General features: G+C 49.3%; 1 protein-coding gene across 1 annotated transcript in view; it reads left to right on the plus strand.

Moving 5' to 3' along the window:
• FER1L6 (fer-1 like family member 6) overlaps nucleotides 1-12,960 on the plus strand; it is a 120,965-nt gene that overhangs the window by 61,100 nt on the left and 46,905 nt on the right. The window contains exons 21-23 of the mRNA XM_043601705.1: nucleotides 2,592-2,741; nucleotides 12,003-12,113; nucleotides 12,376-12,537. Of these exons, the coding sequence (XP_043457640.1) occupies nucleotides 2,592-2,741; nucleotides 12,003-12,113; nucleotides 12,376-12,537 (423 nt within the window). The remainder of the gene's footprint in view (nucleotides 1-2,591; nucleotides 2,742-12,002; nucleotides 12,114-12,375; nucleotides 12,538-12,960) is intronic.

The following is a 12,960-nucleotide window of genomic DNA, read 5'->3' on the forward strand; positions in this document are numbered from 1 at the left end:
AGCCCCCTCACGTCCTCAAGCATGCTGGCAGCTCTGACCTTGATTCAAGGTCAGAAGAGATTAGGATGGGAGAATTATAGCAGGTGAGCGGGGACTTCGGAGAGCACGAACCCCCTCTTGCTTCCTGGAGAAGGAAACAGAGACCCAGGAAGGTCAAAAGCCTTGTTCAAGGTCACAGGTAGCTGGAGGTAGAGTCAGAACTTGAACCTAGCCTCCTGTGTCCAAACTTTCTTGCATATGTGGGAGTATCTGTAGCTGTATCCCTTCAGACACACATATTCTGCTTTTCCAGAATCACTCTCTCTGTACCCTGTTCCTCCAGCTATAAATTGGAGCTGTCAATTGTATATATTTAAGGAGTATGAGTTCCACTGTTGTGCATATAGTATAAATTTTCTGTGGAGATAGTCACAAGATAAATACCTTTTAAATTTTGTTGCTAACGACATGGTTCCATTCCTAACTACTTTTTATTTGAAAACCAGGAACAATAATCAAGCATCTTTGCAAACTCTTAAACCAACCCGTGTGGCTACATGGATTTCCCTTTGCTTTTCAGACCTCTTCCAGAGCCCCGTTCTACAATTACCTTCCTGAGCCCCACCCAAGCCAGTCCCTTCGTAGAAACACAAGCCTACATTCTCACATTGAAATGAAAAGGAAAAGTAGGAGAGAAAAAATATATGAAAACTTTGCCTCTTCTTCCTGGAGAGATACATGTAGGTGCCCAGAAGGTTCTGCTTACACCTGCAGCTACGCCGAGCCCCCAGCCCCATGGTGATGATCAGATGATTACATTCTGACCCTGCCAGAATGTGGCTCCAATCTAGAGCTTTCTCTCACTCTCCAGTGGCTTGTGCCCTCATTAGGGCCTGCTGCCTCTCTAAGCAATGCGTTTAGATTTGGCAAATTAGTTACTTGGGTTTAGCTTTGCTCCTTTGTTTCCAGGGCAGTTGTACTTAATTATTCCCAGCTAGGATCATGACAAAACAGTTCGACAGCAGACCGCTTGTGTCTTGACCTGTGTCATGCCATACCTCCACCACGAACTGTCCACGAGGGACAGTTCTGATCCCACCTGTAGATAACCAGCAGGCAGCTTTGTTTGTTTTAAAGTCAAAAATAATCACAAAATCATCAAATAATCATTAGTTTAAACTAAACACCACTTCCGCCTCAGCCAAGGCTCTCTCTACAGCCGGGAATGCAGGTGCTGGTTTATGAGTCCAAAGGCAGTGGAGCAGGGCAGCTGCTAAACCCAGCCTCAGCCAGAAGAGAATGTGGGCGCTGGCCTTGTACTATAGAAGTCATTAATCCGACAGCTTTCACTCAATAAATAGGTAACGAGTGCCTGCCCTGTGCTGGGGGTCACAACAGTATGTAAAACGGGCGATGGATGCCGCCACAGGGAGTTTACATTCCAGCCATTCCTGAGATAAATGGGGAAGCAGCCCCAACCTCCAGCCCCATGCTGCTCCTGGGGGAAGCCAGCCCCAGGTTCTTGGGAGCAGGTATGGGAAGAGACAGGAGATGGTGCTATCTCATAGTGTTTTTTTGTTTTGTTTTGTTTTTTGTGGTTTTTTTGGTGCTCGTAGTTTTTTTTTTTTTTTAATTTTTTTTTTCAACGTTTATTTATTTTTGGGACAGAGAGAGACAGAGCATGAACGGGGGAGGGGCAGAGAGAGAGGGAGACACAGAATCGGAAACAGGCTCCAGGCTCCGAGCCATCAGCCCAGAGCCTGACACGGGGCTCGAACTCACGGACCGCGAGATCGTGACCTGGCTGAAGTCGGACGCTTAACCGACTGCGCCACCCAGGCGCCCCTGGTGCTCGTAGTTCTTAAAGAAACTTGCGGTCCGTATATATACATACATACAAAACTATCTTAGTGGCCTCTTTTATTACCAAGAAAAATAGAGCAGAACTGCTCTATCACCTGAATATACTGACCTTCATCATTATCATCATCATCATCATCATCATGGCCATAGTCATCATATTACCATGTATTGAGCGCTCGATGTATGCCAGTCACTGTGCAAAGCACCTACATCATTAAGTCAAACCTCATGGCCCCATAACAAGTAGTATTTTTAATTCCTTTTAAGGCACGAGGCTCAAAAAAGTTGACTAAATGGCCCAAGGCCATAGAGCTGGAAAGTAGCAGATTTGGGAACACAGACTCAGGTGTGCCTGGACTTCAAAGCTCACGTTCCTGACCACGATGGTGTCCTGCCCTGGAGAGCTTTGGGAATGCTTGCTGCCACCTTATTTCTTCTTTTCCCTTTCAAGTCTACCCTAGATGATCATTTTAACTTTCTTCCACTGAGCTCTATATGCTGAGAAGAGAGAATCCGTAACAGCCTTGGGCCCAGAAGTTTTCCCTGGGAGCCCACATGGAATTTCCTGACCCCCAAGCCTTGGTAAGGGGTAAGAGGCATTTGGCAGAAGAAGAGAGTGAGATAGTAGCAAGAGGGAGACACTGAGGCTGACGGCTTTGTCAAGATTATTTTTTAAAGTGCACTGATGCAGGTCAGAACCAGGTAGCTACCCATCGGGGACAAATTCCTTTCTTTTCTTTCTGCCTTAGGGGAAGCCAGAATATTTGGGGGCCACAGTGGCTGCTCCTGTTGTGAAGCTAGCTGACGAGGACTATGAGCCACCCAGGCTGTGCTATCACCCTATCTTTTGTGGGAGCCTCTCTGGAGGGGACCTCCTTGCTGTATTTGAACTGCTGCAGGTAAGTGAGCCAGAGGTCATTGGCCCCAGACATCTACCTCGTCTTCCCGGCCAGAGCATTTCCATGAAGCTGTGCTTGGCCACTCTCTGCTGTCCTGTGTCTAGAGGGGTCTCCTTCTCAGGATCTGGGAGCCGCCACTCAAGAATTCAGGTGACACGGGCTATTTCTAGAGCCCTTGTGCTGTACGGGTCAGAGTCCCAGGATGAAAACTCCTTCCGGGTCTGGCCAGCAATGCTTGAGCAGCCCTATAGGCAAATCCTGGAGTTCATACAGACCGTGGGAGGATATGAGGGAGGAAGGGAGCAAACTCGTGGGCACTTACCACGTGGGAGGTTCAGTGCCTCATGTAACTTTCATCACATAGACCTCCCTCAAGCCTTTTGAGATAGGTGTTAGGATTCCCATTTTCCACGTTGTAAACCGAGAATTAGTGCAATTGTTTGCCCTACTTCATCACTGAGCTAAGACCTGAAATGAGACCTTTTTTTTTTAAGAGAGAGAGAGAGAGAGAGAGAGAGGCAGGCAGAGAGAGAGGGAGAGAGAATCCCAAGCAGGCTCCACGCTCAGTGCAGAGTCTGACACGGGGCTCAATCTCACAACCCTGAGATCATGACCTGAGCTGAAATCAAGAGTCAGATGCTTCACTGACTGAGCCACCCAGCAGCGCCTGAACTGAGACCTTTCAAGCCTTTTGCTCCTTACACTGCATCACATAGTTTCCTGAAGACAGGGAGCTCTTAATCAGTCCCACTAAGGCATAGGGGAATTTATGAATATGTGCCTCAGAAGCCTTTTCCAGAAAGTAGAGGCAGGATACTGGGGCGGGAAGCTGAGACTCTCAGGTCTGACTGTCCAGTGGAAAACCAAATGGGACATGGAGAAGACCTGGAGAAGAAGTGATGGGGCCCGGGGGGCTGTTTTAGAGACCATTGCATTCACCGAGGCAGGTGGCACTATGCCTTTGGGTCAGACCAGTTCCTCTATAGGTAAGCCTATTTTTCAGAAATCCCATTTTAAAAAGTTCACTTGGTAGAGAACCTGGAAGGCCAGCACTCCTAACACAGAAAGATAAGGGAGAAGGAAGGGTAAGAGAGTCGGATCCCGTGGGTGTGGATCTCATTTCCACCACTTAGGTAGTATGTGACCTTGGGTAAGCTACTGAATCTCTCTGTTTCACTTGCAAAATGAGGATGATGATCAGTGTCCTGAAAGTGCCTGGCATGGAATAAACACTCAACTAAAACCACGTATTTTATTAGTAGTAGTAATATGTCATGTAATATTAAAGCAAAATGTCTAGTCCCACCTGCTTATTTCAGGGGAAGAAATTGAGCTGGGTAGAGAGGTAACAATTTGCTCAACATGGCAGGTCAGGGCCTAGAATCTAGGTATACTGATTGATCCCCCTGATTGCTGGGGAGCCTGGAAAGCATGATGGAGCAGGGACAGCCAAGAGGCTAGGCACCCTTGCATTCAAATCCAAAGTGCCTGCACCTGCAGCTGGGGCTTGAGTATGGCTACAGGGGTGAGTTCAAAGAATCACCCCACTTTGTGATCTGGTTTTTGCTTCAGTCAAGGCAGAATTTTTTATTTTTTTCCATTTTTTTTTTAGGGAGAGAGAAAGAGAGGGGGAGAGAGGGAGAGAGAGAAGGAGAGAGAATCCTAAGCAGGCTCCATGCTCAGCACTGAGCCCAATGTGGGGCTCAATCCCATGACCCTGGGATCCTGACCTGAGCAGAAATCAAGAGTCAGATGCTGAACCAACTGAGCCCCTCACGTACCCCAGAGAAGCACTTTTTAAGGATAGAATGGTTGCCTTAGAGAAAGAGTGAACTCTCTGTCGGGGGAACTGAAGCTAAGTGAACCCTAGGAGGACAGAGTAGTAGGAATTCAGGCATTGGCTCCTGCCCTACAATGGCTGCAGCCTCGGAAGGTAGGAGTGAGGACTAGAAACATGTTTGTCTTACAAGTCGTAGGTTCTAGGATTCCAGGATGACAAACCAAGAGAGATTCTAATAAAACCAGCTCCCACCAGATGGATGCGTGTTACACAGAAACATTTGCTGTTAGAACTGAAAATGACCTTCGAAACCAGCTGGTCCCATCTTTCCTCAAGTGAAAGTCCTGGCAATTGTCGGCTTTCAACGACTGATTTTAGGTTGAAAGCAGGTAGAGCATGATAATACTGTCCAATCAGTATGGAGGGAGTTTTGCCCTCCCCCTCACCCCCAGGTTTACTGAGATATAGTTGACACGTAACGTTGTATACGTGTAAGGTGTACAACATGATTATTTCATATAGCACATACTATGAAATGATGACCACGATGGAAGTTAGTTACCAAATCCATCTCACATAGCTATCGAACCTCGCATAATTACCTTTTCGTGTGTGTCTTAGCAACTTTCAAGTATCCAAGTTAACTGTAATCACCATGCTGTGCACTGGATGCCCAGAACTTATTCATCTTATAATTGGAAGTCTGTACCCTTCAACCAGCAGCTCCCAATTTCCCCCACCCTGTCTCCCACCCCCTGTCCGTGACAACCACCAGCCTACATGCTGTTTCTTTCTGGGAGTTCAGCTTTGTTAGATTCCACATGAAAGTGAAATCATACGGCATTTGTCTTTCTCTGTTGACTTATCTCACTTAGCCTGATGCCCTCAAGGTCCATCCATATCGTGGCAAATGGAGTTTTGATCCTTGTATCTACTTCCAGCAGAAATTCCAGTTTGATGCCTGTCCATCTAGAAGATCTCTCTTCACTTGCAACCTTCCTTTTTAAGAAAGAGCACAGGCTTCAGGCTCAGAGCCTTTAAAAAAGATCGACGTTACCAATAGGAACATTTCCCAAAGTCTGCTTCTTGGGACACCAGTCCAAATATAGAGAAGGGAAAGTGTAAGAGATGTTTCACGGGACATAGTCCAATAACCTGTTTTGTTTTCATTGGTTTTTATCTTTAAAGTTGCTTTTCACTTACAGTAAGTGGTACTTTTTTACTTAGCATCAGAAAGTTCCCTTTTTAAAAACAAAATATGCCTAACAAAAATGTTCACTGGATGAAAAGTACAGGCGATCAAAGCGGTAGAGGAATGGCCGGCTTGGGAAAACCAGGTCTAGCGCAAGACTCCCATTTTATACGTCAGGAGGCTGAGGCTCAGGGTCAATGGACTGGGATTCAGTCAGCTGCTCTTTTCACGACAGGAAGCTGCCTGACGAGCTCTGAGACTGAGTCCCCTAGTCCCTCAGTGAAGGGCTGGGTGACTGATCCCTACAGGCCCCCTGAGGGCTTGGCACCCTGGGCTTCATGGTCCTCCCTCCCTCCCTCCCTCCATGCTGAGGGCCCCCCTCGCCCTTCCTCCCTCCCTCCCTTCATGCTGAGGGCCCACTCCCCACCTTCCTCCCCCCTTCCCTTCATGATGAAGGTCCCCCCTCAAAGAGGAGGGCCCCCCTTCCCCCTCCTTCCCTCCCTCCCTTCATGCTGAGGGTCCCACTTCCCCCTTCCTCCCTCCCTCCCTTCATGCTGAGGGCCCAACTTCCCACCTTCCTCCCCCCTTCCCTTCATGCTGAGGGCCCCCCTTCCCCCTTCCTCCCTCCCTTCCTCCGTGCTGAGGACCCCCATTCCCCCCTCCCTCCCTTTATACTGAGGGCCCACTCCCCACCTTCCTCCCCCCTTCCCTTCATGATGAAGGTCCCCCCTCAAAGATGAGGACCCCCCTCTCCCTTCATCCCTTCCTACCGCCCTTCATGCTGAGGGTCCCCATTCAAAGATGGGGGTCTCCCCCCTCCCCCTTCCTTCCTCCCTCCCTTCATGCTTGCGGTCCCTCCTCAAAGAGGAGGGCCCCCTTCCCCTCTCTCCCTCCCTCTCTTCATGTTGAGGGTCCCCACTCAAAGATGAGGGTCTACCCCCTTCCCCTTCTCTCCCTCCACTGCTGAGGGTGCCAGGGAAGATCCTGCTGCTTCCTGACAGCTGCATTAATTGTCAGAGGTGAGCAGCCTGGGAGATACAATTCATTAAGGTTTCATTAGGACTTCTCATTTCATTGCTTGTTCAAAAAGTAATTTGATCAGCACGACTGTCTTAGTACGTGGATCCGGTACGTGCTGAGAAGAAAGAGCTGGAAAATGCCTTCATTTGTCACCAGCTGCTCTCAGTTTTCATCTGTGGGTGGTTTGCTTCAGCCTCTCCACCTCCATTACCGAAACACTTCCCGTCTCAGAAGGATTTGGTAACCTGGCTCTTCCATGTCCAGACTGAATTAAGTGTTTCCATTTCCTTCCCCTACCCAAGCTCGCCGCCCCCTGTCCGTCCGTCCAGTGCTGGCTCATTGACTCCACTGTTCGCCACTGTTCTCTGCCTGGAAAACTCAGACTCCACTTTCATTCTTCCCTTTGTGTGTTCACCCTTAGCCAGGCCAAGCCTGTCCTCGAATGGTTTCCATCTTCCCTGCTGCCATATTCCTCATCAGGAACATTGCATTGGCCTCTTTCCTGGTCTTCTAGCTTCTTACCCCTTTCTTGTTCATTTCATCCTCCACATTCCTTCCAGAAGACAAGTTAACCCATTTCACTGTTGTCTTCAGAAATCGTCAGTGGCTCCCTGCTTCTTACCTCCAGAAACATTTCTTAAAGTCTATTTTGTGGAATACCAAATACAGTCCCTCTACACACAGTGAGGAGACACTTAGGGAAATGCTTCATATTATATCCCTCTTGGGGATTTGGAATATTTGGAATACCTATTACCATGGTAAACACTCAGAAGATCCAAATGTTTCTAAATGTTGTGACTATGAAACTCTCTCTCTCTCTCTCTCTCTCTGTGTGTGTGTGTGTGTGTGTGTGTGTGTGATAAGTCTTCATATCTCATGGAAAGGAAGGAGAATAGGAGAATGTCAGATCTCTGTAGCTTGGCATTCAAGCTCTCCCAAAACTTGTCTTCAGCCTCACATTTCCTCATATTACTCTGCATATCTATGGCCTCTTGACACCAGGCCACTCCGAGTTCCCTGGCCTCACCTCACAGGTGCGTTCCTCTGTTTGTGGCCCTGCTGTTAGCCCATCCAGAAAGGTCTTCCCTTCGCCCACACCGGCTTCTGCACTGCGCTCTTCCATTTAAGGTAATGGTCATCACCAAAGTTCAGAACAAGAGATGCCTCCTCCGGGAAGCTCTCCCCATCCTCACCTCAGTCAAATCAAATGTTTTCTACCATCCTACAGCACATTGCCTCTTTTTAAAATTCAGGCCATGGTAAGGCCAATTGTTTACAGGCTTATGTCCACTAATCTGTAAGTGTTTTGAGAGCAGGACTATTTCAATCATTCATTCATGCAAACACATGTTATTGAATGTTCGTTATGTGTCAGGCATGTTCTTAAGAATAGGGGTACCTGGGTGGCTCAGTCAGTTTAGTGTCCGGCTCTTTATTTCGGCTCAGGTCATGATCTCACGGTTCGTGAGGTGGAGCCTGTGTTGGGCTCTGTGCGGACAGCGTGAAGCCTGCTTGGGATTCCCTCTCTCCCTCACTCTCTGCCCGCCCCCCACTCATGCTCACGCACGCCCTCTCTCTCTCTCAAAAATAAATAAACATTAAAAAAAAATGCATCAGTGAATAAAACAGAAAACTCCCGCCCTCATGGGACATATATTCTAGTGAGGGGAAGATAATAGAGGATACTATGTAAATTGTAAGGTAACAACAGTGTGATAAATGCTAAGAAGAGAAGGTAATGCACTGTGAGATGTGGAAGGGAATGTGTGTTGGGGAAGAGGGCAGGGTCAACATTTTAGGCATCCAGGGAAGCCTCACTGAGAAAGTGGTATTTAAGTCAAGACCTGGAAGGTCCTGGTGAGTAGGCCATGCAGGTGTATGGGCAAAGAGCGTTAGATGCAGAGGGAACAGCAAATGCCAGCCCCTGAAGCCTGAGTACGCCTGGCATCTCCAAGGCCCAGCAAGGACATCAGTGTGGCTGCAGTGGAGTGTAGACGAAGTCAGAGGAGGAAGATCACATGGAGTGCTGTAAGGAGTTTGGCTTTTATTCCATAAAAGATGGGGAGCCAAGAGAGGATTTTGAGCATCTGACTTAGGTTGAAAACTATGGATGCTGGATTGAGTATGTGTTGAAGGGGCCCAGGGGAAACAAGGAGGGCGACCGGGAGGCTCTTCAGTAATCCATAATCCAGTAATCCATACTGGAGGACTGAAGAACTTGGATCGAGAGTGTAGCCACGAGGGGCACCTGGGTGGCTCAGTCGGTTAGCGTCCAGCTTCGGCCCAGGTCATGATTTTGTGTTCGTGGGTTCAAGCCCCCTGTCAGGCTCTGTGCTGACAGCTCAGAGCCTGGAGCCTGCTTCACGTTCTGTGTCTCCCTCTCTCTACCTCTCCCCCACTCATGCTCTGTCTCTTTCTCTCTCTCAAGATATGAATAAACATTAAAAAAAAATTAAAAATAGTTTTTAAAAAGTGTAGCCATGAAAAAAGAGGATTCTGTGCAGTCCACAGGATTGACTGATGAATTGGCAGTAGAATGGATGAGAGTCATCTCCACATCACACATGGAAGCCAACACTAATGTTTCTCTCATAGGAGACTCTCGATACAGTATTTTCAAACATGTTTCACTTGCTCACAAAAATATGTAGAGAAAATTGGAGCCTAGGACAATATTGTTTTCCTTGCGCAAGGATTGAAATTCGCTTTTGAGGTCGTTTGGGGCACGAGGAATCCTAGATCGCCTGAATCCAGCGGAAGAGTAAGATGGTGTGCATTTGAGCTTCCGCCTTTGCCGTTTCCGGTTGATGCTTGCTTCTAGGGAACTTGCATGTGCCTGAGTGTGCTAAGTGCCCTGCGTGCTATCCCCGACGTTCTTCACAGCAACCCACGAATTAGATATCATGATCTTCGCTTCACAAAGGTGACGGAACTCAGAGACACTGAGCAACTTTGCCAAGTTCACACAACTAGCAAGCAATGGAGGTCTAGACTGTACTGCCCACGGCACCAAAGGAGAGGGCTAATGCAAGTATAAATGATGGGCTGAGGGACCCGGAGGATGCAGAAGGGCTTCTGAGCAGCAGTGACTTTTCAGTCACTGATGAGCAGGGCTGGGACCAGGGCCCTGAGAGTGGCCCCTCCCTAAATTTTGCTACCCTAGGTCTTTGTCCTGGCCCTGCATCTGGACCTCCTTTGAGGTCCTGAGATTTTGTCTCCACTGGGAAATTAGAGCTGGGATATCAGCTTTTGGAGCAGCCTATTCAACCCACCTCTGATGCTCACATCTTGCCTTCGTAAGGATTCTTTTCCTTTTTTTAAGTTTATTTATTCATTTTGAGAGAGAGAGTGTGTGTGTGTGAACAGGGGACGAGCAGAGAGAGAATCCCAATCCCAATCCCAGTGCAGGGCTCGAACTCACAAACTGCTAGCTCACGACCTCAGCTGAAACCGAGAGTCAGATGCTTGACCTACTGAGCCACCCAAGTACCCCGTAACGATTCTTTCTCTTCCTCTGGGCCCAATTATAAGCCAGCAGCTGACCCATTTCCCTGTGAAAATGTCTAATCTTGGCTGGGAGCAGAGTCATTCAGTCTACACCACAGTGTGGAGCCCTTCAAGGTCCGTGTTGAGCTCAAGGGCATCTGTCAGGCACTGTGGGACAGACTTTCTTCAGGACATTTTCCAGGGGCCCCGGATGAGGAAACATGTGGTACTTTGACAAAAGCCCAGCCAGGGGCCCCATCGATGCCACCACCACAGCTGTTTTGGGGCTTTCCCCCCACAGCTAGAGGAGCAGTTAGCTCTCTCGGGGAGGCCAGGTTTTGCAGGCTGAGTCGCTCACGGCCGGGCAGTACTGGGCGCGCGTCCTTGTGGCTTCCAGCACCTGTATGTCGTCTGCTTCCGCAGCTTCATTGTCCTCAGCCTGTTTGGCTTCCACGGTGTCTTGTCATCTTTGTCAGAGCTTTCTTGTAATTACCTCAACCACATCTGCCGTTGCCAACTAGACTATGTCTGTGAAGAAATGGTGATACGTTTGTGCTTTGCAGGTTTTGATGAGCAGTTAAGCTTTTCCAAGCATATGGAGCCAATAAACATTTATCAGGAACCCACTGGATGTGGAGTTCTGCTCCAGGGGCTTAGAGATGAAATGAAGTAAACAGAGGCTTCCTCTTGACCAGGTCAGATAAGCATGCCCCATGCGTCTGACCCTCAGGGGGCTTGAAGGGTCATCTGGCCTGATATCTGAGGCCCACAGAAGGGAAGGGACTCACACAGGGTCACACAGCAGGGCCCGGTGTCCAGGCTCAGTCCACTGCTTTTGGCACTAAGCTTCCACCGAAGACACACTGTATTCCAAGGACTGAAGGGTAGGTAGGAGAGACCGGGGTCAAATCAGGGACGGATTTGGGGAAGATGTAGACGTTAGGCCAGGTCTTAAGGGCAGTGTGGCATGCTCACAGGAGACTTTCCAAGCCCTTTGTGTGAGATTTCAGTGAGACACAGCAATGATCCTTCCTGTCGTTTCCTTTTTTTTAAAGTTTATGTATTTATTTTGAGGGAGACACAGAGTGCGCGTGGGAAGGAGCAGAGAGAGAGGGGAGTCAGAGAATCCCAAGTAGGCTCCACACTATCCGCGCAGAGCCTGACGCGGGGTTTGAACTCACGAACTGTGAGATCGTGACCTGAGCGGAAACCAAGAGTTGGACACTCAGTCAACTCAGCCAGTCAGGGGCCCCCCTCCTGTGGTTTCTGTATGGCCAAGTGCATACCAAATGGCACCTTTCCCTCCTGGAGGTCTGTCTTCAGAAGACTTCGTTTCTGTTTCACTGATGAAGTCGTAGTCTCTCCTTGACTAACTGTGAATCTCTTTTGTAGTAGTGCGTTGTGGGGGTGTGCTTAAGTCTCAGAGCTCAGAACCGGATCAGAGCCCTTTTCCGCCCCCAACCCCTGTCATTCGGTGACATGCCATCCTCTTGTGAGGACCTCCTCTATATTGTGGGCTTATCGAATGCTAAGCCTGTTAACTTTGTGGCACGTCGTAAGTGCTCACTAAATGTTGGTCACCCTGGTGAAGGTATCGATGAATACACATTGGTTAATGAATAAATAATCAAGTGTGGTAAAATGCCCTGTCTTGTCTCTACTTGACCCTGGAATCACTACTTTTGCCGAGTGAGTGTCGTGTGGGTGAGGCGGTGGCGTAGCGGCTGGTCTTCCTTGCCTCTCCCCGACCTTCTGACCAGCCCTTTGCTCTGTGTGATAGGTCCCGTCATCCGGGCTGCAAGGACTTCCTCCCGTGGACCCGCCAGATGTCACCCACATCTACCCAGTTCCTGCCAGCATTCGGCCAGTGCTGAGTAAATACCGAGTGGAGGTATGGTGCAGGGGGAGACTGACTCGTTCTTTGGGGCTAAGGAGGGCAGTGGTGCGTTGGTCTACACGCCTGCATTGTCTGAGGGGAGTGCGGGGTGGAAATGAGGCGTGGGTGATGGGACAGGGCCTTCAGGGAGCTGCCCAGCCCGTCCCAGAACATACAGTAGTTCCCGGGGCAGCGGGTCTGACTTCCCACAGGCCGGTGCCGCGAGCTGGCTCCTCCCTGGGTCCCCGAGTGACAGCTCTGTGGGTCCTCCCGCCAGGTTCTCTTCTGGGGAGTCCGAGAAATGAAGAAGGTGCAGCTGCTCTCGGTGGATCGCCCTCAGGTCCTCATCGAATGTGGGGGCCGGGGAGTCAAGTCCTGTGTGATCCAGAGCTACAAGAACAACCCGAACTTCAGCATCCAGGCAGACGCTTTCGAAGTGGTACAGCCTCCCCTTCTCCTGCCCGCTCGTTTCCTTCATTTCCACAGAGGGAACCCCCGCTCCTTCACTTGCTTGGCTTGGGGAGATGCTTTGCAGTTTGGGGGTGTCCACTACCTACGAGGCACAATGGTCTAATTTAGTGACAAGCGGGACTCTCAGGATGGGATGAGACAGACTTTTATTACTGCTGCTGTGTTGTTTTGTTTTTAAAGGTTCGGTAGATCAAGGCAGGTGACGGTGGTTCCCAGAGTGTGGCCCCCGATTCCTCAGCATCAGCATCCCCTGGGACCTTTTTAGAAATGCAGATTCCCAGGCCCCACCCCAATACTGCTGAATCAAAACTGCGGGGGGCTGCGGCCCAGAGCCCCCTGGCTTAACGAGTTCTCCGGGTGATTCTGATGCGTGCTAAAGTTGGCGAACCAC

This window comes from Prionailurus bengalensis, chromosome F2 (genome assembly GCF_016509475.1).
Source record: "Prionailurus bengalensis isolate Pbe53 chromosome F2, Fcat_Pben_1.1_paternal_pri, whole genome shotgun sequence".
Lineage (NCBI taxonomy): Eukaryota > Metazoa > Chordata > Mammalia > Carnivora > Felidae > Prionailurus > Prionailurus bengalensis.